Source organism: Neoarius graeffei, chromosome 1, assembly GCF_027579695.1.
Source record: "Neoarius graeffei isolate fNeoGra1 chromosome 1, fNeoGra1.pri, whole genome shotgun sequence".
Classification (NCBI taxonomy): domain Eukaryota; kingdom Metazoa; phylum Chordata; class Actinopteri; order Siluriformes; family Ariidae; genus Neoarius; species Neoarius graeffei.
This window is the reverse complement of record NC_083569.1, coordinates 64,376,611-64,402,106: the sequence shown is the minus strand read 5'-3', so window position 1 is coordinate 64,402,106 and position 25,496 is coordinate 64,376,611. Positions and strand designations below refer to the sequence as shown.

Below are 25,496 nucleotides of genomic sequence, written 5' to 3'. Positions count from 1 at the left end.
TACAAAACATGTTTCTTGTGTGTCCTCAGGTGGCAGTGCCTACTCTTCCGCTCTCCAGAAGTCCGTCACAAATATCTATTTCCCCAAAACAGACGGAGTTATGTTTGAGCAGGCCAATGCTACGCAGATCCTTGGTAAGTGTCCTACTGAAAACTAAATGATCCTTCGATAAAGATTTAAGCATTGATGATGAATAAAACAAAAGTTCCCAAATACGTGTGTCAGCTAAGCTGCGGGAGCTGAATGGCAACGCTCCGGAGGACCACAGGCTGAGCGATGAGGTGTTAGGCAGTCTGGAGAAACTGCTGTTCACAGTCTCGGATGCTAAGAGCCAAGATCAGCCTACAGCAGAACAAATCAGCATCCTCTGGAGGACCAGCCACTGGCCTGAAGGTAATGCACTTCCATAGGTTATTAGCAGAAATGATTATTCCCTTTCTAACTGTGCCAATTACTATATATCATGGGAATGCACATTTTTCCTTTGGGCCTGATGTAGTTTGCCAGTAATAGTAGGAGTTGGCCTCTTTAACCTGTTCTAGGCACTTGGCGTAGCATATCATTAGGTAGCAGATGCCTTTCACGGGTATCAAATGATTTCCTGTTTGCCTGCATTACAATAGGTATTACAGCGTGGAAATAATTAATGCAAATTCAAAACATTTTAGGCTTCCTCATTTGTGCTAATGTTATGAGATACTAACATCTGGTTGTCAGGGGTTTCACTTTTTAAAAAGCTGTACAAACAACATTTTGTGCAGACATCCTCTCTGTACTGGATATTTAGTCTAGTTCAGGGGTTTTCAAAGTGTGGGAGAGTCAGCCCCCCCTCAGAGAGCAAATAAACAACAGCGCCCCCCCTCAGAGAGCAAATAAACAACAGCGTCCCCCCCCTTACAATTTTTGTTGTTGCTATACTTAATGTTCCATTCGTATTTAAAAAAAAAATGGGTGTTGTACACTTTTTTTTCTTTTACACATTTTAAACATCTGTGCTTTTTGAAAACAACATCTTTTTTACACATTTAAAACATATGAGCTTTTTTAAAACCTCTTTTTTACACATTTTAAACATCTGTGCTTTTTTAAAACATTTTTTTACACATTTTAAACATTTTTTTTTACACATTTTAAACATCTGTGCTTTTTTAAAACATTTTTTTACACATTTTAAACATTTTTTTTACACATTTTAAACATCTGTGCTTTTTTAAAACATTTTTTACACATTTTAAACATCTGTGCTTTTTTTAAAACCTCTTTTTTACACATTTTAAACATCTCATAGCATCGTTAGCTAGCACCTCTTGGCAGATAACACACTGTGGCAGTGGAGCATCTTCAGATCCAGTCCATGAAAATCCAAACTTTAAATAATCGTGGTCATACTTCCTTCTTTTTTTTTTTTTTTTTTTGCTTGGCCCAGACTCTGTCTCCTCACTCACTGTAGCTGTAGGTACTAAAAATCGATCCATTTTGTCTCTGGCAAAGGCTAACTGAAGTTCGCTAAATGTCCGCAATCGTAACTTATTCTGGTTTATTTTTCCTCACGTTGCGCCCCCCCTGAAGAACTCTGGTGCCCCCTAGGGGAGGCGCGCCCCACACTTTGAAAAGCCCTGGTCTAGTTCATAGTAGTACAATAATAAGTGTTGCCAGGCAAAACAAACCTCGCCTAGTAGCACTTATGATGAATATGAAGGAAGATGTCATGAAAAAAATAGGTACCCTCTGGGTACATGTGGCTACTGCTTATAAATAAAATTTTCTGATCCCATGTCCATACAGTAAGTGTAGCATATTTATTTATTTATTTATTTATTTACTCACTCTGAGGCAGTAGCTACAACAATGAAGTGTAATCCAAAAATGAACAATTTAAAAATCACGGAAGTAAAATATACCAAGTGTCTGTACTTTTATATTATTCTCCTCTTACCTCTTACAGTTTGGGAAACTGAAACCTCTGAACCGAGGCTGACATACACACGCTGTCACCAAACTCTTATTTCCTGGAAATGGCCCGGCGCTAGAGCTCAGTGGAACGCACTTTCCCTCTGTAATAAGCATAAACATGTCTGAAAGCGATTTCTTTAGTCCGTTTATTTTGAATGGTGAACCGAATTGTATACACTCACCGGCCATTTTAATTGGAAGACATGTATGCACAGTGCATGATTTGTTACACTGTTGCAGCATGATGACATAGTGGCTAGCGCCTCGATATGAGGCAGTAGCCACAACAAAAACGATTTAGACCTTTTTGGTAACCTTGACCGGATGACCCTCAAAATGGAGGTTCTATTTGAGACCAATGCCCATCTATCCTGAAAGTTTCATGAAGATTGGTCCAGCTGTTTTCCTGTAATATTGTTAACAAAAACAAAGAAACCTCACCGAAAACAATACCTTGCACCCAGGGTGGACTCCATCCCAGGTGAGGTAGTAGTGATGATGATGATGATGATTGTTTCCATAAACTCTCCACAGATATTGTCTTCCCCGTACTGGACATTCTGCGTCTGGCTGTGCGCCACCCTGAGATCAATGCTCAGATGTGTGGAGGAACAGAAGGTGCCAGTCTCTGTAACCATTTGCTGAGCCTCATGTCTCCAGACGGCCGGGCGGCCAATCAAATGCTGGCTTTGCGTACTTTCTGTAACTGTTTCTCTGGATCCCGTGGCCGCTCTCTGCTCCTGGGCCAGAGGGAAGCGGTGCTTTCTCGGGCTGTCGAGCTCCGCACGGTCTGTAATAAAAACATCCATGTGGCTCTGGCCACTCTGGTGCTGAACTACACAGGTGTGCTGCACGGCCAAGATGTTGAGATCGAAGCCAAAGCCCAGTGCTTATCGGTGGCTAGCAGTGCTCTGGAGGTAGTGCAGGACAAAGAGGCTGTGTTTAGGCTTTTAGTAGCACTTGGAACTACAGTGTCCGGAGACAGCACGGCCAAAGATCTGGCACGCTCGCTAGGAGTCGCATCGCAGATCACAAAGTATGCCAGTGTGTCCAATCCAGCTAAAGTGGGCGAGTGCTGTCGAATGCTGCTGGATGAACTGCAGTGATCTCACACAGCTGCAGTCAGATATGCGCTCAGTTTTACATGATCCTCTTACGCTGCAGCCACTCAGCACTTCTGTTTAACTGTTTCTGCCTCCTGGGGCTGAATGAATGAATGCATGATATAAATAAAACAATGTATAGTAAAATCCTCCTCATGCAATGTCATGTGACCATGTTATCACCTCTGTCTGGATTATATGGAAGAGACAGAGTGGGGTAAAATGTCTGCAAAGGGCAACTGATTAGTACGATCAGTGATTTAAATCGGAGTGTAGATATACAGTGGTGCTTGAAAGTTTGTGAACCCTTTAGAATTTTCTATATTTCTGCATAAATATGACCTAAAACATCATCGGATTTTCACACAAGTCCTAAAAGTAGATAAAGAGAACCCAGTTAAACAAATGAGATGAAAAATATTATACTTGGTCGTTTATTTATTGAGGAAAATGATCCAATATTACATATCTGTGAGTGGCAAAAGTATGTGAACCTTTGCTTTCAGTATCTGGTGTGACCCCCTTGTGCAGCAATAACTGCAACTAAACGTTTCCGGTAACTGTTGATCAGTCCTGCACACCGGCTTGGAGGAATTTTAGCCCATTCCTCCGTACAGAACAGCTTCAACTCTGGGATGTTGGTGGGTTTCCTCACATGAACTGCTCGCGTCAGGTCCTTCCACAACATTTCCACTGGATTAAGGTCAGGACTTTGACTTGGCCATTCCAAAACATTAACTTTATTCTTCTTTAACCATTCTTTGGTAGAACGATTTGTATGCTTAGGGTTGCTGTCTTGCTGCATGACCCACCTTCTCTTGAGATTTAGTTCATGGACAGATGTCCTGACATTTTCCTTTAGAATTCGCTGGTATAATTCAGAATTCATTGTTCCAACAATGATGGCAAACCATCCTGGCCCAGATGCAGCAAAACAGGCCCAAACCATGATACTACCACCACCATGTTTCACAGATGGGATAAGGTTCTTATGTTGGAATGCAGTGTTTTCCTTTCTCCAAACATGACGCTTCTCATTTAAACCAAAAAGTTCTATTTTGATCTCATTTGTCCACAAAACATTTTCCAATAGCCTTTTGGCTTGTCCACATGATCTTTAGCAAACTGCAGATGAGCAGCAATGTTCTTTCTGGAGAGCAGTGGCTTTCTCCTTGCAACCCTGCCATGCACACCATTGTTGTTCAGTGTTCTCCTGATGGTGGACTCATGAACATTGGCTAATGTTAATGTGAGAGAGGTCTTCAGTTGCTTAGAAGTTACCTTGGGGTCCTTTGTGATCTCGCCAACTATTACACACCTTGCTCATGGAGTGATCTTTGTTGGTCGACCACTCCTGGGGAGGGTAACAATGGTCTTGAATTTCCTCCATTTGTTCACAATCTGTCTGACTGTGGATTGGTGGAGTCCAAACTCTTTAGAGATGGTTTTGTAACCTTTTCCGGCCTGATGAGCATCAACAGCGCTTTTTCTGAGGGCCTCAGAAATCTCCTTTGTTCGTGTCATGATACACTTCCACAAACATGTGTTGTGAAGATCAGACTTTGATAGATCCCTGTTCTTTAAATAAAACAGGGTGCCCACTCACACCTGATTGTCATCCCATTGATGGAAAACACCTGACTCTAATTTCACCTTCAAATTAACTGCTAATCCTAGAGGTTCACATACTTTTGCCACTCACAGATATGTAATATTGGATCATTTTCCTCAATAAATAAATGACCACGTATAATATTTTGTCTCATTTGTTTAACTGGGTTCTCTTTATCTACTTTTAGGATTTGTGTGAAAATATGATGTTTTCGGTCATATTTATGCAGAAATATAGGAAATTCTAAAGGGTTCACAAACTTTCAAGCACCATTGTATAAATTAAATATACCATGCACTCGGAGCCTCCGGCGACTGGCATAGTACTGTTTTCTGAGGGGTGCAAATTGTACTATGCCAGTCACCTCAGAGAATCCATAATTACTGGTGCCTCTCAGTGCATGGTATATTAGATTTATATCCCTCATCAAAATACAAACTTTTTAAAAATAAAAAAAAGTTAACTTTTAACTTTTGTCTAGGAGATTAAATCTCTGCATTACTCACTGGAGGCAGCCATGTTTGTTGTTTATGTTGGAGTGACCTTCGACCTGCGCATATGTACCATGCTATTGCCTGCCTCACTAGACATGATCATGATATGTAGATCTACACACCCACATGCTCACAGATCCACAACTGTGACGTCAGTTCATGGCATATCCAGGATAAACCATGACTGACTCTCACACACAAGTTAAAGATGACTCATTCCCTTTATATTTTAAACAAAAACAATTTGTTTCACATTTTCAAACTGACAAAAAAAAAGGAAAAGGGCCCGAAGCAAAAGTTTGGGCACCCTGCATGGTTAGTACCTAGTAACACCCCCTTTGGCAAGTATCACAGCTTGTGAACACTTTTTGTAGCCAGCTAATAATCTTTCAGTTCTTACCTGGGGGATTTTCACACATTCGTCCTTGCTGTAAAAGGCTTCCAGTTCTACAAGTTTCTTGGGCTGTCTTGCATGCACTGCTCTTTTGAGATCTATCCACAGATTTTCAATGATGTTTAGGTCAGGGGACTGCGAGGGCCAGGGCAAAACCTTCAGCTTGTGCCTCTTGAGGTATTCCATTGTAGATTTTGAGTTGTGTTTTCATCATCGTCTTATTGTAGGCCCCGTCCTCTTTTTAACTTCAGCTTTTTTACAGATGGTGTGATGTTTGCTTCCAGAATTTGCTGGTATTTATTCGAATCCGTGCTTCCCTCGACCAATGAAATGTGCCCTGTGCCACTGGCTGCAACACAACCCCAAAGCATGATCGATCCACACCCATGCTTCAGAGTTGGAGAGGTTCTTTTCCTGGAATTTGGCACCCTTTTTTCTCCAAACATACCTTTGCACATTGTGGCCAAAAAGTTCTATTTTGATTTCATCAGTCCACAGGACTTGTTTCCAAAATGCATCAGGCTTATTTAGATGTTCATTTGCAAACTTCAGACACTGAATTTTGTGGCTAGGACGCAGAAAAGGTTTTCTTCTGATGACTCTCCCATGAAGGTCATATTTGTTCAGGTGTCGCTGCATAGTAGAACAGTGCACCGCCACTCCAGGGTCTGCTAAATCTTTCTGAAGGTCTTTTGCAGTCAAACAGGGGTTTTTATTTGCCTTTCTAGCAATCCAACGAGCAGATCTTTCAGAAAGTTTTCTTCATCTTCCAGACCTCATCTTGATCTCCACTGTTTCTGTTAACTGCCATTTCTTAATAACATTACAATCTGAGGAAACAGCTACCTGAAAACACTTTGCTACGTTCTGGTAGCCTTTTCCTGCTTTGTGAGCATCAATTATTTTATTATTCAGAATGCGAGGGAGTTGCTTAGAGGAGCTGTTGATTTTAGGGACAAGTTTGAGGAGTCAGAGAATTTATACAGCTTTGAAATCTGCATCATCTGACCTTTCCTAACGAAGAATTTGAACAAGCCACAGCTCAATAAGCTAATTAAGGTCTGGAACCTTGGTAAAAGTTACCTGAGAACTCGGATGTATTAGGATGCCCAAACTTTCGCATGGTGTTCCTTTTCTTTTTTTTTTTTTTTCCACTCTCCAATTGTACAAAACAAAAATAATACACACATCTTGCAGAAAACGCTGAAAAGAAATGTGCCGTCTTTACCTTTATGCCTTTTGGTGATCAGTTCATCTTCTGCTCACTTAACTATTCACAGTAACAGACATTTTCAGTAAGGGTGCCCAAACTTTTGCATGCCACTATATAATTTTATTTTTATATATAATATAAAAGTTTATTTTATTTTTTTGACCTCATGAGATAATTGCTTAATCAGTGGTGGAACTATTTTGTCACATGAGCCATCCTTGGCCATTCTCTGCACGGGAATTTTTTTTTTTTTTGATGAGGGATATAAAATAAATAGACTTTATACATGTGATGGCCTGAGAAAACCCTTCACATGGTGACGTTCTCTACCATATACAGTTCATCACTAACATGTAACTGTCCAACTATATGATCACAGCTTGATTGTAGACATTTTACTCATTTTTGATTTCTTAAAGTCAAGATGTTTGCCACAGTGACTTCCAACGGTTTTTCCAGACCACCACATACAGTACAGTCCTGTTATATCTTTGAACTGACAAACAAAATATACTTTCTTCGTCATAAACAAAAACACCACATCTATGATTCTTCTTCTTGAACTTTTTATTTATCAAACTCTTTTCAGGTGCAGTTAACCCCAAGTTATATGGTTCATATATCAAGAAGTGTTAAATTTTAAATGTTCATAAAGAATCTGCACTGCATGTTTTAGCTAAATAAAACTCAGCCATTAAGCCACACTAATGCTATGGAAGTAGCCTTAGATTGTCAAACATACCACGATGGTCACACTTCGGCAGAAACCCACAGATTCCATGCAAACTTTTTTTTAAATAGGAAAAGGAAGTTCTAAATAGAGGCAAAATCTAAAGCCTTGGTTAAACCTGTGGAGCATTGTCACATTTCAGGAAGAAATGGAATGATTCACTAGCTTAGTAAACAATTTTGTCAGACTCCATTGAGCTTGGTCAACATGGTAAACATTCATTACTTTATCATGTAAATTCTGTTGTTCAGGTTGAGAATAACTGCGTGAGACGAGTTAACCATGCAGAAGCTTCTGGTTTCTGAATGGCAGCTTAACAAAGGGAAAAAAAAAAACCCTAGTCACCTGGTTTTACACCTGTGGTAAACTAGACAGTCAAATTAAATAATCTTTCTTTCCACCTCCCAAAAACTTGCTGGAAGGTGGATTGACAACTCTAAATTTCTCCTAGGCGTGAATGAGTGTGTGACTGTGTGTGCGTGGTACCCTGTGATGGACCGACGTCTCCTTCCAGCGTGAATTCCCTTCTCACTCCCAATGTTCCCAGGATCCACAGTGACCCAGATAAATGAACTGCTTACTGAAGATGAATGAATAATCTTGTCATTGTATCTTAAATACAATTTAAATATCACATCTGAAGTTTATGTGCGTTTTCCTTGTTGGATTATTATTTTTTTTCCATTGATCAGTTATTTGACAGTGTATCATTCACCTTGCAGCTATGTTTGACGATATTAAATAATCTTAATCATCTTTTAGTGCAATAAACTCTAAAACTTAAATGCATCTCCACACTCTGGTTCAAATCAAATACAAGCAGCATTTCCAGATTCTTCCAAGACCACATACAAATACCCCAAGCTGTTACGCTGCTTTGGTGAGCTCATCTGTAAATTCAGCCATAAGTTCATGGATCCAGATGTCACTGTCCTCCTGAGACGTGTCCACCAGGTAGACCGTGAGCTTGCGGTCCCATGGCTGTTCTGCCTCCTGCACCGATTCCACCTGTGCCACCATTGGCTTTTTCTCCACATGGTTCCTGAATACAATGGAAGCTTCTTCAGACCACTGCCTGGACTTCACTCCTGTATAGATCGTACAAAGTATTAGGGGGCCTGTCTTCATAAAATATGTATCCAACCTGATACAAAATAAATTCATCAAAAGTTGGAACATGCATGCCACGTGAATCATATTTCATTTCACCTTACAAGCAATGTAATTATTTAATGTAAAACAGAATTTCATTCTAGCAGTTATGAATGAGAGTGAAATCTCCATTACATTAATGACCCAACTCACTTAAGTTTCTATGTTGAAAATAGTTTTCATACAACTCATAGCAACCACCAGATGGCGCTTTCTCCTCCAAAGGTTTTGTTCCTTTCTTTTTTTTCCTTAGTGACAGCAATTTTAAAAATTCTGTTCTAAAGGAGTCTAACATACAAATGCAACTCTTGTTTAAAAAAAAAAAAGTAGGCTGCTGCCCCCAAAACTACTCCTCCACCCGCAACTCAAACCCCTAATGGCTATACAATGATAATTAAAGGGCTGATGACACGTTTTTGACATCTTTGGCGATGTTTTTGGGCAAATTTGACAGGGCTGCAGCACCCAGGAGACGAAAGAGGAGGAGGAGCTATATGACGTCAGCGAAAGAACCTTCCTCCTCACTTACCAGTTTGTTGTTGATGCGACAGGTGTTCAGTTTATTATTATTATTATTTTATATATATATATATATATATATATATATATATATATATGGGGCGGCACAGTGGTGTAGTGGTTAGCGCTGTCGCCTCACAGCAAGAAGGTCCGGGTTCGAGCCCCGTGGCCGGCGAGGGCCTTTCTGTGTGGAGTTTGCATGTTCTCCCCGTGTCCGCGTGGGTTTCCTCTGGGTGCTCCGGTTTCCCCCACAGTCCAAAGACATGCAGGTTAGGTTAACTGGTGACTCTAAATTGACCGTAGGTGTGAATGTGAGTGTGAATGGTTGTCTGTGTCTATGTGTCAGCCCTGTGATGACCTGGCGACTTGTCCAGGGTGTACCCCGCCTTTCGCCCGTAGTCAGCTGGGATAGGCTCCAGCTTGCCTGCGACCCTGTAGAAGGATAAAGCGGCTAGAGATAATGAGATGAGATGAGTAATAGGGTTATACCCGGAACAAATTAGTAACAAGCTGAAAATTTCAGAATATGTTCAGAATACCTTTAGGAATAACATACTAAAAGTCCCCGGAAATCCCCCTTGTGCTCTCTGAGAAATTCAAGATGGCGTCCAAAATGGCCGCCAAATGGAGATCTGCCCATATCTCAGGCCCAAAACAAAATATTAATGCAATTAAAAGGTCAGAATATATGTTTTGTAGGGTAGGAGAGTAAATTCCAACATGTGTGTATTAATTACATTGTGTATTAACATTATATAATAACAATGTACACATTATTATAACAGTATATTTGTGTATAATGTGTTCGCTTGCCATGTCTGGTTAGATTGTCATATTTTTGGCACTGGGAGTTTCACTAAAACCAAAAACATCATGAACTCCAAAACATTACCTTCAATCCATTATAACAATTTATTTACATATATTGTTCATTATAACAAGAAGCTAATCCAACACAATAAATCATGGCGACTGAGCGTTCCTCAAATAATGAACCTATTTACAAGAAGACAACTGGTCATTGTTCTATAACTTTCAACTTCAACAATCAATAATAATTACAGACTTATAATTGTAAATCTATACATGTGCTATTTAATGTACACTACCGATTATAGAGTGTGGATCCATTGGTTACTCGTTCACTCCGTATCATCCTATTCTGTTCACAAAACAACAAACACAATTACTAGGGGTTGGAGCACTTATTTTCATTAATATTAAAGTAAATTGGTGGTGTAAAATGGTAATTGGTGGCATGTTAAAAGGTCATGCTGAGTTCAGTCATTTTTAAAAGGTCATGCTGAGTTTAGTCATTTTTTGTCCGAACACACTGGCATTGCTAGTAGTAAAGACTGGCGCTAGAAACTCAAAGATTAATTTTTTTCCACCCTTAAACAAGCTTGAATAAATTCCCTACTTCATTGATGGTACAACAAAGGTCCAAGCATTACAACTGAGGCACTGAGAAGTGTTTAAGTCTACTCATTGTTTATAAGCAAGAGCTTTTATTGAGGCAGACCTTTTTGTCATGAAAGTCGCCGGAATGATAGAGTTCTCAAATTTGATTTCCCTTTAATATTTTATCAAAGCTTAAAGATGCACTAAATATTAAGGAAATTGATGTCTAATTGTTGTCTTACATTATGTTCATGTATGTAGGTAGCCTACTAAGCTAATCTGTCAATCATGTCAACCATCAAATTCCATGTCATTTCCACATTAATGACCTTGTAATCTTGGTTAATTTTAACAGTGTGACAATGGTGAATTTGCATTGCTTGTATGAGAGAACATATAATTTAACATTTTAATTGCATTTATATTATGTTTTATCCCTGAGATATTGAAAAATCTCCAATCGGCGGCCATTTTGGACGCCATCTTGAATTTCTCAGAGAGCACAAGGTGGATGCCCGGGGACTTTTAGTATGTTATTCCTAAGGGTATTCTGAACATATTCTGAAAAATTCAGCTTGTTACTAATTTGTTCCGGATTGGACTCAATTTTGAGCTAATGCTCTTGGGCTATAATGAGATGAGATATATATAAATTGTTCCTATATTTTCACCATCTGATGATTAACCTCAAGGCTTAATTCACCATCGCTGTTGTCACAGTTTGAATAGCACTCATCTAAACCATTGTGGAACAAAAGAAACAAATACATTTTGAAGTTTTCCAACACCAATCCTCATACAAGACACGAAACAAACATAAGGTAACATCAGAAGCAGAGAAACAATTTTTGTTTTACCTGCCAGCTGAGCAGTGATGCCCTGGAAAGGGAGCTGTCTAAACTCCTGGATGAGGGGCCTCAGCAAAGTGCAGCTAACCAGCTCATGCTTACCATAGTCTAGCTCATAAACAGACACCAGGCCATTGCTCAGAACTCCTTTCACAAGCACTCGATGCCAACTGGGGGGAGGAAAAAAAAGTAATTATTCTTTCGTGAGAGATTACGGCTCCATACAGCATATGAAGCTAAATGCAGATTAAATCATTATTTACAGTGAGACACCTCACTAATGTTGCAGTAGGTACATGATTAATTCAGGAAACCAGAAACTACAATCAAAATTAAAAATATGGTTCATCGTGCTGCATGTATGCATGTTCCAGAGGTAACAGGGTGAGGAAACTGGATAATTATATTAAACAGTGACTACAGTGTAATTAATGTGCTTTATAATGAATAAACACTCTTTATAATACAACCCCGATTCCAAAAAAGTTGGGACAAATTACAAATTGTAAATAAAAACGGAATGCAATAATTTACAAATCTCAAAAACTGGTATTGTATTCACAATAGAACATAGACAACATATCAAATGTCGAAAGTGAGACATTTTGAAATTTCATGCCAAATATTGGCTCATTTGAAATTTCATGACAGCAACACATCTCAAAAAAGTTGGGACGGGGCAATAAGAGGCTGGAAAAGTTAAAGGTACAAAAAAGGAACAGCTGGAGAACCAAATTGCAACTCATTAGGTCAATTGGCAATAGGTCATTAACATGACTGGGTATAAAAAGAGCATCTTGGAGTGGCAACGGCTCTCAGAAGTAAAGATGGGAAGAGGATCACCAATCCCCCTAATTCTGCGCCGACAAATAGTGGAGCAATATCAGAAAGGAGTTCGACAGTGTAAAATTGCAAAGAGTTTGAACATATCATCATCTACAGTGCATAATATCATCAAAAGACTCAGAGAATCTGGAAGAATCTCTGTTCGTAAGGGTCAAGGCCGGAAAACCATACCGGGTGCCTGTGATCTTCGGGCCCTTAGACGCCACTGCATCACATACAGGCATGCTTCTGTATTGGAAATCACAAAATGGGCTCAGGAATATTTCCAGAGAACATTATCTGTGAACACAATTCACCGTGCCATCCACCGTTGCCAGCTAAAACTATAGTTCAAAGAAGAAGCCGCATCTAAACATGATCCAGAAGCGCAGACATCTTCTCTGGGCCAAGGCTCATTTAAAATGGACTGTGGCAAAGTGGAAAACTGTTCTGTGGTCAGAGGAATCAAAATTTGAAGTTCTTTATGGAAATCAGGGACACCGTGTCATTCGGACTAAAGAGGAGAAGGACGACCCAAGTTGTTATCAGCGCTCAGTTCAGAAGCCTGCATCTCTGATGGTATGGGGTTGCATTAGTGCGTGTGGCATGGGCAGCTTACACATCTGGAAAGACACCATCAATGCTGAAAGGTATATCCAGGTTCTAGAGCAACATATGCTCCCATCCAGACGACGTCTCTTTCAGGGAAGACCTTGCATTTTCCAACATGACAATGACAAACCACATACTGCATCAATTACAGCATCATGGCTGCGTAGAAGAAGGGTCCGGGTACTGAACTGGCCAGCCTGCAGTCCAGATCTTTCACCCATAGAAAACATTTGGCGCATCATAAAACGGAAGATACGACAAAAAAGACCTAAGACAGTTGAGCAACTAGAATCCTACATTAGACAAGAATGGGTTAACATTCCTATCCCTAAACTTGAGCAACTTGTCTCCTCAGTCCCCAGACGTTTACAGACTGTTGTAAAGAGAAAAGGGGATGTCTCACAGTGGGAAACATGGCCTTGTCCCAACTTTTTTGAGATGTGTTGTTGTCATGAAATTTAAAATCACCTAATTTTCTCTTTAAATGATACATTTTCTCAGTTTAAACATTTGATACGTCATCTATGTTCTATTCTGAATAAAATATGGAATTTTGAAACTTCCACATCACTGTATTCCGTTTTTATTTACAATTTGTACTTTGTCCCAACTTTTTTGGAATCGGGGTTGTACATTTTAATATACAATCATCCCAAATCAGAAAAAAGTTGGGATGGTATGAAAAATGCAAATGAAAAAAAAAAAAGGGACTTCTAAATTTACTTTGACTTGTATTTTCATTGCAGACAGTATGATGCCAAGATATTTCATGTTTTGTCTGGTCAACTTCATTTCATTTGTCATACATCTATTCCTGCATTTCGGGCATGCAATGCATTCCAAAAAAGTTGGGATGGGGAAATTTAGGGCCAATAATGAGGTGATTTTGAAAACTCATGTACATGTCAAATCATGATTTGGTACAAAATCAGTATCCAGGAACGCTTTAGTCTTTGAGGAGCAAAGATGGGCCGAGGATCTCCAGTTCGTCAGCAAACGTGTGAGAAAATTATTGTAAGAGTTAAAAACAATGTTCCTGAGAGAAAGGTAGGAAGGGATTTGGATATTTCACCCTCTACGGTGCCCTCCATGATTATTGGCACCCCTTGTAAAGATTAGTAAGAAGGGCTAGAAAAAAAAAATCCATCTTTTGGTGAAGTAAGTTTATTCAGAGAAAAACAAATCCCTCATCAATAAATCATTATTTTCAACAAAAACACATCCGCCACTATTATTTTCACCTCTGCATTTAATACTTTGTACAACCTCTCTTTGCCACGGAGTATTCTCCTGTAACATTTTAGAAGGTTGGAGATACAGAGCAGGGCATCAGAGACCATTCCATGGTGTAGTGGTTAGCGCTGTCACCTCACAGCAAGAAGGTCCAGGTTCGAGCCCCGTGGCCGGCGAGGGCCTTTCTGTGCGGAGTTTGCATGTTCTCCCCGTGTCCGCGTGGGTTTCCTCCGGGTGCTCCGGTTTCCCCCACAGTCCAAAGACATGCAGGTTAGGTTAACTGGTGACTCTAAATTGACCGTAGGTGTGAATGTGAGTGTGAATGGTTGTCTGTGTCTATGTGTCAGCCCTGTGATGACCTGGCGACTTGTCCAGGGTGTACCCCGCCTTTCGCCCGTAGTCAGCTGGGATAGGCTCCAGCTTGCCTGCGACCCTGTAGAAGGATAAAGCGGTTAGAGATAATGAGATGAGATGAGAATCTCTCCAGATCATCCAGAGTACTGTGGGGATGTGTCAGGGTCCTTGGCAAAAGTAATTTACACTTCTGTGATGGCAGCATTAATGCAGAAAACTACACAGATTTTGGAGCAACATATGCTGCCTTCAAGACAACATCTTTTTCCAGGGAGATTTCAACAAGACAGTGCAAAACCACATTCTGCACACAGTACAAAGGCATGGCTGTGGAAGAAGAGGGTGCTGTCTGTCCCCAACAGAGAATGTGTGGCGAATTTTGAAACAAAAAATATGACAATGACGACCCCATACTGTTGTACACTTTAAGAACTGTTTACAGGAAGAATGGTACAAAATAACACCTGAAACACTCCATTACTTGGTTCAGTTCCTAGACATCTCTGAAGTGTTGTGAGAAGGAATTGAAATATAAAAGTGGTAAATGCTTTACCGTCTCAACTTTTTTTTTTAAATGAGTTGCAAGAGGCAGCATGGTGGTGTAGTGGTTAGCGCTGTCGCCCCACACAGCGGTCTCAAAAGTAGCCGGTCACCGGCGGCAAATCGCCGGCTATGGCTTGTTATGCCGCCGGCTATTGTCAGTCGAGTCACAAAATTTAATATTAAATATTTCTGACAGCAAAAAAAGTTGTGAACGTAAATTACATCCACTATGTCATGTATGTCCGTTGCCGCGTCAACTGTCTTTACATCCTCGACACGAGTGCAGCCATTATTGCCGCCTGTGTTGCCAGATTGAGCGGTTTCCCGCCCAATTTGGGCAGTTTTAAGTGCATTTCGGCGGGTTTTGAACATATTTTGGGCTGTAAAATGTCAACAGTATCTGGCAACATATTTTTTTACTTAATACAAGAAATTAATGGATGCCAACATTTTTGCCAAAATGGTATTTTATTTTCCATTGTTTAGGCAGCTTCAGCATCATACTGTGAGATTCTGTTCAAACTGTTTTTTTTTTCTTCTTTGAAGCCTGAGCCATTTATTTTATTAGTTTATAATTATTGTTTAATTTAGTCTTCAGGAGAGACTGACTGCACACAGTACTAGTATTAATAGTTTTTTTCTTATATGAAAGCTGAGGCATTTATATTATATTTGAAGGTAACTTCATGTTGTGCTGTGAGGTTCTCTGCACTTTAACTTTTGAACCAACAGGAGCATTTGGATAAGTAAAGCCTATTTTTCTGCATTTTTGTAGTCCTGGTAATCTTTTATATTGGTAAAGTTGTTTATAGGACCATTTCTCAGTGTCTGTTTTTTTAATCAATAGTTTTTCAGTAATAACTTAATATTTAACATATCACTCAATTTTAAACAACCTCCGCGCCTCCCCCATGGCTTGCCCCCATAGTCTCCAAAATTTCTGTGGGAAACACTGACGTGCGTAACAACGCTAATCAAGCTTAAGCTAGACGACCCGCCTCAAATACCCGTCCCAGGTAAATGTTATCCCAATTTTAGATGGCCTGTTCCAAACCATCCCGCCCCATGAAAAATTCGTACTTGCATATTATATATATATCCCTGCACGCTTTGCGTGCATTATGTCTGCCGCTGGCAGACATTTTACCATTTTGCACCCTGCTGTAAATTATTTGTACCCTGCTATTCTCCCAAACTTTGAAGCCCCTGCTCACAGCAAGAAGGTCCGGGTTCGAGCCCCGTGGCCGGCGAGGGCCTTTCTGTGTGGAGTTTGCATGTTCTCCCCGTGTCCGCGTGGGTTTCCTCCGGGTGCTCCGGTTTCCCCCACAGTCCAAAGACATGCAGGTTAGGTTAACTGGTGACTCTAAATTGACCGTAGGTGTGAATGTGAGTGTGAATGGTTGTCTGTGTCTATGTGTCAGCCCTGTGATGACCTGGCGACTTGTCCAGGGTGTACCCCGCCTTTCGCCCGTAGTCAGCTGGGATAGGCTCCAGCTTGCCTGCGACCCTGTAGAACAGGATAAAGCGGCTAGAGACAATGAGATGAAATGAGTTCCAAGAATCAAAACTGAAATGTTTATTTTGAAAAAAAAAAAAATTGAGGTAAACCATGAAATGTGCTGTTGTATTGTTCTAAGTACAATAAAGGTCAAATATTATTTACAAATCATTGTTTTCAGTTTTAATTTCAACATACCATCCCAACTTTTTCTGATTTGGTGTTGTAAAATATTATAATGATGTACACATATATTATTTCTGGGAGACAATGTATGACACTTCCAGCTACTCACTTGTTCTCCACTTTGGCTGCATAGACCTGGTTCTTTTCCACTGTCAGTGGCTTCTCGTCTGTCTTGTTGTAGTACAGGATCATCTCTTCCATTAAGACGACCAGCTTGTACATATCCTGCCATGGCTGGAGCACAAAATGGCCTGGATGGCATGCGACTGACACATAAATGTCCATGTTCTGTCCCATTTGAGGGAGCCCAAGAACAGGTGGTAGAGACAGACTCCCAGACAGGGTGCTACAGGAACCTAAATGGGGTGCCAATCTCTTAGGTGGGTGTGGAGCCTTGCCTGCTCCATTGGTGCTTGGGCTGGAGGCACCAGTAGAGGGTGTAGGTGTATTGGCGGGGACTTTGGGAGGTGCATCTGATGATGATGTAGTTCGAGTAGGGCTCTTCAGAGACCCTTGGCTGCTCAGGAAGACATCGTCCTGGTGCTTCCAGAGATCTGAGTTGGCAAGCTGACGGTTGACACTGTGGCTAGGGTCGTGTAAGTTCTTACTGGTAAAAAGGTAGACGTGGGCCAGGCGCTTGCTCTCCTCCACTTTAACAATCTGGAGAAGAAAATAATAAGCTGATTCAAATGGATCCCTTGTAGTACTAATGAGCAAGAACTAATATTACAAAAAGAGTTAACAGTAAGCACATGGTTGAGACATGTACAGTATACATGATGTATTCATTCGCCAACAGAAGTTATACCAGTAGAAATTATCTTTAAAATGATTCCCCACAGATAAAGCTTGTAATAGAATTTAGCGTTAATAAGGAACTGGCCTTCAAGCTGCAGTTACTGCAATGGAGAGCTGTGTCTCTTAGCCACTGCACTGCATCTGGAGTCCAACAGCCCACACTGATGAGCAAGTCTGCCAAACAGCACTTCACTGCCTGTGTAACAACAGACACTGGGAATAATATACACATGCATATAATATTCCACTGTTAACTAACTATGTTATGTTCTTCGAGTTTAGACAAACATACATACAGGCAACATTTACATGAATTCTACTTTGCATTCAACTTCGCGCTCTGACCTGAGGCGGGATTGTGACAAGGTCACGCAAGAGAGTGTGCGGGATTTCTCTCAGCTCAGTGACTTCGACAGATGCCTGCACCCCCACATCCACAAACAGGATGTCCAACACCCGGCTACCATGCAGGTTAGTTATCTGCACGTTATAAAAAGAGAAATTAGCTTAGTTTCATGTTGATCTTATGAAATATAATAATGGCACTTTCACACTAGCCAGCCATTTTCCAAGGGTCTTTTGTTTTAAACTCCATTTTCTACCTGTTTGATCATTTGCCAATTCCTACTCATTAGATATCTCGCCTCAATCACATGGCGTATACCAAACAGGGAGGGTGAAGGGAGGGTACATGCTTCCACTTTTTCAAACTGTCATTCTTGCAGAAGAAAACAATGTCTGCCCTCTTCCACATACATTAAATCAGGGCTTTTCAAAGTGTGGGGCACGCCCCCCCTGGGGGGCGCCAGAGTTCTTCAGGGGGGGTGCAACGTGAGGAGCCTTTACCAGAGACAAAATGGATCGATTTTTAGTACCTAAAGCTACAGTGAGTGAGGAGACAGAGTTTGGGCCAAGCAAAAAAACGCAGAGCCTCCAGGATGTTGCGATTTGCAACTTCAGCACAAATTCAACCAATCCCCGCGAATTCAGGGCGGTGTTACAATTATATCCAATCACCGCAACTTTCCCGCAAATTTGACCAATCGTTGGCGTCATCTTGAAGTGACGTCGACAAACTACCTTCCGCCTTACTTCCGTGTTTACGTTCAAGAGAAGCAGCATGCGCGCAGTGTTGCCAGATTGGTTTTAAGTGCATTTTGGCAGATTTTGAACATATTTTGGGATGGAAAACGTCAGCAGTATCTGGCAACATTGCATGATGTGCGAGTCAGTGTTTATGTCGGCTTAAATTCTGTTACTGAAAGTGTATGTTTACAGTGAAGGACTGTGTGCACTTTATTTTTTTTTACTTAATACAAGAAATTAATGGATGCCAACATTTTTGCCAAAATGGTATTTTATTTTCCATTGTTTAGGCAGCTTCAGCATCATACTGTGAGATTCTGTTCAAATTGTTTTTTTTTTTCCTTCTATGAAGCCTGAGCCATTTATTTTATTAGTTTATAATTATTGTTTAATTTAGTCTTCAGGAGAGACTGCCTGCACACAGTACTAGTATTAATAGTTTTTTTTCTTACATGAAAGCTGAGGCATTTATATTATATTTGAAGGTAACTTCATGTTGTGCTGTGAGGTTCTCTGCACTTTAACTTTTGAACCAACAGGTGCATTTGGATAAGTAAAGCCTATTTTTCTGCATTTTTGTAGTCCTGGTAATCTTTTATATTGGTAAAGTTGTTTATAGGACCATTTCTCAGTGTCTTTGTTTTTTAATCAATAGTTTTTCAGTAATAACTTAATATTTAACATATCACTCAATTTTAATCACAAAAAGAGAAAATCGCAACAATTTCTCGCAACTTTCACTTCCTCCCGCAATGTAATCGCAACAAAAACCTAAAAAACACCGCAACTTTCATCGCAATTTTTTTGGGAACCCCCCCGCAACATCAGACATTTTAGCCCACAACAATCACAAAAAAGGCCCGCGGAATCCTGGGGGGACTGAAAAAAGAAGGAAGTATGACCACGATTATTTAAAGTTTGGATTTTCATGGACTGGATGTGAAGATGCTCCACTGCCACAGTGTGTTATCTGCCAAGAGGTGCTAGCTAACGATGCTATGAGATGTTTAAAATGTGTAAAACAAGATGTTTTAAAAAGCACAGATGTTTAAAATGTGAAAAATAAAAAAATAAAAATGTGTACAACAACCATTTTTTTTAAAATACGAATGGAACATTAAGTATAGCAACAACAAAAATTGTAAGGGGGGCGCTGTTGTTTATTTGCTCTCCGAGGGGGGGGCTGACTCTCCCACACTTTGAAAACCCCTGCATTAAATCACAGATGCCTACAGTTGGTTAGTGTCGCTGATTTACAGGGGAGAGAGTAATGCCATCCCTTCCACCCAGACAGTACAGCCAATTTTGCTCTCTTGGAGTCCCAGCCACAGATGACTGTGGCATTGTCAGGATTTGAACTCAATCTATCAATAAATCCTGCAGAACCAAATATCTTCAGTAGTTTATTTCGTGTACTGTATAAACTTGCACGCTGTAGTTTAAATACCTATGACACTACATATCTCTGCATAAATGTGACCTAAAACATCAGATTTTCACACAAGTCCTAAAAGTAGATAAAGAGAACCCAGTTAAACAAATGAGACAAAAATATTATACTTGGTCATTTATTTCTTGAGGAAAATGATCCAATATTACATATCTGTGAGTGGCAAAAGTATGTGAACCTTTGCTTTCAGTATCTGGTGTGACCCCCTTGTGCAGCAATAACTGCAACTAAACGTTTCTGGTAACTGTTGATCAGTCCTGCACACCGGCTTGGAGGAATTTTAGCCCATTCCTCCGTACAGAACAGCTTCAACTCTGGGATGTTGGTGGGTTTCCTCACATGAACTGCTCGCGTCAGGTCCTTCCACAACATTTCCATTGGATTAAGGTCAGGACTTTGACTTGGCCATTCCAAAACATTAACTTTATTCTTCTTTAACCATTCTTTGGTAGAACGACTTATGTGCTTAAGGTTGTTGTCTTGCTGCATGACCCACCTTCTCTTGAGATTCAGTTCATGGACAGATGTCCTGACATTTTCCTTTATATTTTGCTGGTATAATTCAGAATTCATTATTCTATCAGGGGTAGCACAGTGGTGTAGTGGTTAGCGCTGTCGCCTCACAGTAAGAAGGTCCGGGTTCGAGCCTCGTGGCCGGCGAGGGCCTTTCTGTGCGGAGTTTGCATGTTCTCCCCGTGTCCGCGTGGGTTTCCTCCGGGTGCTCCGGTTTCCCCCACAGTCCAAAGACATGCAGGTTAGGTTAACTGGTGACTCTAAATTGACCGTAGGTGTGAATGTGAGTGCGAATGGTTGTCTGTGTGTCAGCCCTGTGATGACCTGGCGACTTGTCCAGGGTGTACCCCGCCTTTCGCCCGTAGTCAGCTGGGATAGGCTCCAGCTTGCCTGCGACCCTGTAGAACAGGATAAAGCGGCTACAGATAATGAGATGAGATTATTCTATCAACGATGGCAAGGCATCCTGGCCCAGATGCAGCAAAACAGGCCCAAACCATGATACTACCATCACCATGTTTCACAGATGGGATAAGGTTCTTAACACTTCTCATTTAAACCAAAAAGTTCTATTTTGGTCTCATTCGTCCACAAAACATTTTTCCAATAGCCTTCTGGCTTGTCCACGTGATATTTAGCAAACTGCAGACGAGCAGCAATGTTCTTTTAGGAGAGCAGTGGCTTTCTCCTTGCAACCCTGCCATGCACACCATTGTTGTTCAGTGTTCTCTTAATGGTGGACTCATGAACATTAGCATTAGCCAATGTGAGAGAGACCTTCAGTTGCTTCGAAGTTACCCTGGAGTCCTTTGTGACCTCGCCGACTATTACACGCCTTGCTCTTGAAGTGATCTTTGTTGGTCGACCACTCCTGGGGAGGGTAACAATGGTCTTGAATTTCCTCCATTTGTACACAATCTGTCTGACTGTGGATTGGTGGAGTCCAAACTCTTTAGAGATGGTTTTGTAACCTTTTCCAGCCTGATGAGCATCATCAACGCTTTTTCTGAGGTCCTCAGAAATCTCCTTTGTTCGTGCCATGATACACTTCCACAAACGTGTTGTGAAGATCAGACTTTGATAGATCCCTGTTCTTTAAATAAAACAGGGTGCCCATTCACACCTGATTGTTATCCCATTGATTGAAAACACCTGACTCTAATTTCACCTTCAAATTAACTGCTAATCCTAGAGACTCACATACTTTTGCCACTCACAGATATGTAATATTGGATCATTTTCCTCAATAATGTCTGTGAGAGTCATGTTCTTTGACTTCTCCAGTGCTTTCAACACAATCCAGCCATCACTGCTTAGGGGGAAGCTGGAGGGAGCTGGTGTCAATTGCCACCTGGCTGCATGGATCATCGACTACCTCATTAACAGGCCGCAGTATGTGAGGCTCCGCGACTGTGTGTCTGATGTGGTAGTCTGCAGCACGGGGGCTCCACAGGGTGCAGTGCTCACTCCTTTCCTCTTTACACTTTACACATCTGACTTCAGCTACAACACGGACAGCTGCCACCTCCAGAAGTTCTCAGATGATACAGCCATCGTTGGACGTGTGTCAGAGGGGGACGATCTGGAGTACAGAGAGGTCAACAACAACTATGTCGCCTGGTGCGAACTGAACCACCTGCGCATCAACGCCAGCAAGACAAAGGAGGTGGTGATCGATTTCAGAAGGACGGCTCCTCAAATTGCACCAGTGAACATCCAGGGTTTGGACATTGAGATCGTGGAGGAGTACAAATACCTGGGTGTTCACCTCAACAACAAACTGGACTGGACTAACAACACAGATGTCCTGTACAAGAAGGGCCAAAGTCGTCTCCACCTCTTGAGAAGACTGAGGTCTTTTGGTGTGTGTGCAGGACACTGCTTAGGACTTTTTATGACTCTGTGGTGGCATCAGCAATTTTCTACGCTGTGGTCTGCTGGGGCTGTGGAAGTTCAGAGAGGGACAGGAAGAAACTTAATAAACTGGTCAAAAGGGCTGGCTCAGTCTTGGACTGTCCTCTGGACTCCATTGAGGTGATGGGTGAGAGGAGGATGTTAGCCAAGCTGACCTCAATCATGGATAACCCCTCTCACCCCCTACATGAGGCTGTGGGGGCTTTAAGCAGCTCTTTTAGTAGTAGACTGCTACACCCACGGTCTAAGGAGATACCGCAGGCCATTCATACCTACTGCTGTCAGACTGTTTAACACCCACAACTTGTAATGTAGCACCAATAACTTGTTTGTCGGTTTTATTTGCACTACTTCACCACTACTACCTCTACCTCATCAATGCAATTATTATGTGCAATAATATTATTTTTTACATACTTATATATTACACACAGAGTCTACCTGTAATGTGCAATTTTTTTTTCTGAGCCTCTCAATAAGGCTATATTTCTATACTTTTTCACGGTAGATAATGCAAATAGCCCTCTGTATTTAAGCTTTCGTTTGTCTAATTTTTATTTCAGTTTTTATTTGTTATCTGTATGACATTTTCTTGCTACTGTACCGTGAATTTCCCCGATGTGGGATCAATAAAGTGAATCTAATCGAATAAATAAATGACCAAGTATAATATTTTTGTCTCATTTGTTTAACTGGGTTCTCTTTGTCTACTTTTAGGTCTTGTGTGAAAATCTGATGTTGTTTTAGGTCACATTTATGCAGATATATAGAAAATTCTAAAGGGTTCACAAACTTTCAAGCACCTGTGTGTGTGTGTGTGTGTGTGTGTGTGAGATACACACACACACACACACACACACACACTGTTCATAGTTTGATTTAACTAAGCTCATCTGGTTCAGTAACGTCCTTTTGTCTTGTTCTATTTTATTCAACTTCTGCGACAGAAGTTTTTTAAAACCTGTTCAAACAGTGATATTCCCATGTGACCAAGCCTGCTCTCTCTTACCTCAGCTCGAGACCATTTGCCTTTGTATCGAGCCAGACAGCTTTTTCCACAGAAGGGTCTAGACACCAGCGACTCGGATGTGACCTTGTGAACAAGAAACAATGCACTGTCAATTTATGATACAGGGATTATAAAAAGGGACGTGACAAAACTGTAGCTCTGTATTACTAAGTAAATAATGTTGGAACACTCACTATTTAATTGGAATATTGTATTTTCCTCATGTTAGATAAAATCTACAATACATGTTTAATTTCAGTTCGTATAATGGTTTTGAGGGTGTTCTGGAATGTAGAACTCTGAAGGTGCTATTTGAATTTCATCATACAGAATTAATGTCAGTGTCTCACTGATTACTAGAGATTATGGAGCTTATGGTTTCTAATCTAATTACATTCCTGTATCAGTGGCTGTTTCTTTGAAAAGGTGTGTGAGCCAAGACAATCTAGGAGCAATAAGGAACACGGAGAGCCTTTTAGGACTTCAGATTTCCGTGAACTCAAAATTACATGTATATAATTTTTAGTTCAGTTTTATTTAATAAACTGCTGTTCAAAGTTTCAGTAATAATCCTACTTAATCTTTCTAAGCACTGTAATATCATAGTTTTGTTAAATAACAAATAATGATCAATAACTAAATAATGAATAAATCCAAAGTAGAAATCCAAAGTCCTCTTTTTATGTTAAGGGTCTGGAATGTAATGTCCACACTGTGATCCATTAGATTTTAAATCAGTCTTTTTACTGGCACAGAATTTACTGAAGGCCCAGACCTCAAATGCATAGTTCCACACTGTCTAGTGTTTACACACCCATTATGACCTTTGTACCTGGTTGTGGAAGTAGTTTTCTGCCTTCTCCAGGATTTCGCCTAGTTTGGTCAAACCACGAGAGGGCAGCTGGCAGTGGAACAACCCATCTGAACACACACTGGTCACACTCGCATTCATGTAGGCACCGTTTATCTATGGGACAAAAATCAATGCAATGTTATAAACCATGACATCATCAGATAATTCACATGGGTATAATGGCTATGCTGGGTACCTGCAGAGGGCTCTCTAAAGACTTCTCTTGCAGGACTTTCAGACAGGAAGCATTGACATTAATGTCATCTTCCTGCGACGTGTCATATAGCACCATCAAAGGAACGTCTTCTCGCTCTAGGATTTCAGCCAGTAGGATTTTACCATTTGCCATGGACTCAAATTTTTTCAGCACTGCTGGCTCCACGGCAAAAGCTTCAAGGCCTGACACACAATTCAGTGACATGCATCAAAACTGCATGCAAACATGGATAGTCTAAAGTCCTCGAAAGTATACAAATGAATCAGCAAAAACCATTTCTGAAACTCACCAGCTAATTTACATTTGGTAGCTTGGAAAGGCAGTTTGAAAAATTTCTCATGCAACTCAAGCAGCTTGCTTTTACTAATAACATCAGAAAAGCCATGATCCACATAATAAACCTAGAACAACAATTAAGCAGTGGTTAATATATTATCTTAATCAAGCACTTCATGAATGGTCTTAAACCTGTTGCATGCTAGTTAAGCTAGGTCCACATTGTACAAATTGAAGCATGATTTTGCTGTCGTGGACAAAATTTCACATCATAAAAGAATTCTTCGGCGGCGAGTTGAGACTGGTGGGCTGCATCATATCATCTGACATTATGGACATTTTCATGTTGATGAAAGAATTGGGCCAGGAACTAACGGAGATCAAACTGTACAGGGTGTCAACTAATAATCTTGAAAGAACATTGTAATCACACAGTAAATCTGGTACAAACGGATTTTAGTTTGGTCACGCTGTGTGGATCTAAAAGCTTTATAAACTACTGAACGCACCTTGACTTTATCAGACTTGACCTCACACACTTGTGCCCGGAGAATCTCTTCCTCTTCTTCAGCAATGACTGCAGTTAGTTGGCCTGATGATAAGGAGATCAGTGGCTTCCGGCTGTTATCCTGTCTATAAAATTCCTTCATATCATCCTCCAGCTTTTCCTGGGCCTTGGAATAGTCCTCTCCTATGTATCTGTTCACATA

At 40.7% G+C, this 25,496-nt stretch overlaps 2 protein-coding genes across 8 annotated transcripts in view; one reads left to right on the top strand and one right to left on the bottom strand.

The window, feature by feature from the left end:
* plaa (phospholipase A2-activating protein) overlaps positions 1-3,203 on the top strand; it is a 38,810-nt gene extending 35,607 nt beyond the window's left edge. The window contains exons 12-14 of the mRNA XM_060915610.1: positions 30-134; positions 226-393; positions 2,488-3,203. Of these exons, the coding sequence (XP_060771593.1) occupies positions 30-134; positions 226-393; positions 2,488-3,059 (845 nt within the window). The 3' untranslated portion in view covers positions 3,060-3,203. The remainder of the gene's footprint in view (positions 1-29; positions 135-225; positions 394-2,487) is intronic.
* Positions 3,204-7,318: 4,115 nt separating this feature from the next.
* tdrd7b (tudor domain containing 7 b) overlaps positions 7,319-25,496 on the bottom strand; it is a 56,621-nt gene continuing 38,443 nt past the window's right edge. For 6 of the 7 annotated variants that reach the window (XM_060915273.1, XM_060915348.1, XM_060915501.1 and 3 more), the window contains 10 exons: positions 25,296-25,485; positions 24,800-24,911; positions 24,490-24,692; positions 24,273-24,407; positions 23,441-23,524; positions 17,814-17,948; positions 17,554-17,664; positions 16,780-17,330; positions 11,429-11,589; positions 7,319-8,587 (listed from right to left, as the gene is read on the bottom strand). In XM_060915273.1, coding sequence (XP_060771256.1) covers positions 8,367-8,587; positions 11,429-11,589; positions 16,780-17,330; positions 17,554-17,664; positions 17,814-17,948; positions 23,441-23,524; positions 24,273-24,407; positions 24,490-24,692; positions 24,800-24,911; positions 25,296-25,485 — 1,903 coding nt within the window. In that variant the 3' untranslated portion in view covers positions 7,319-8,366. The remainder of the gene's footprint in view (positions 8,588-11,428; positions 11,590-16,779; positions 17,331-17,553; positions 17,665-17,813; positions 17,949-23,440; positions 23,525-24,272; positions 24,408-24,489; positions 24,693-24,799; positions 24,912-25,295; positions 25,486-25,496) is intronic. The other variant, XM_060915419.1, reaches the window with a different exon arrangement.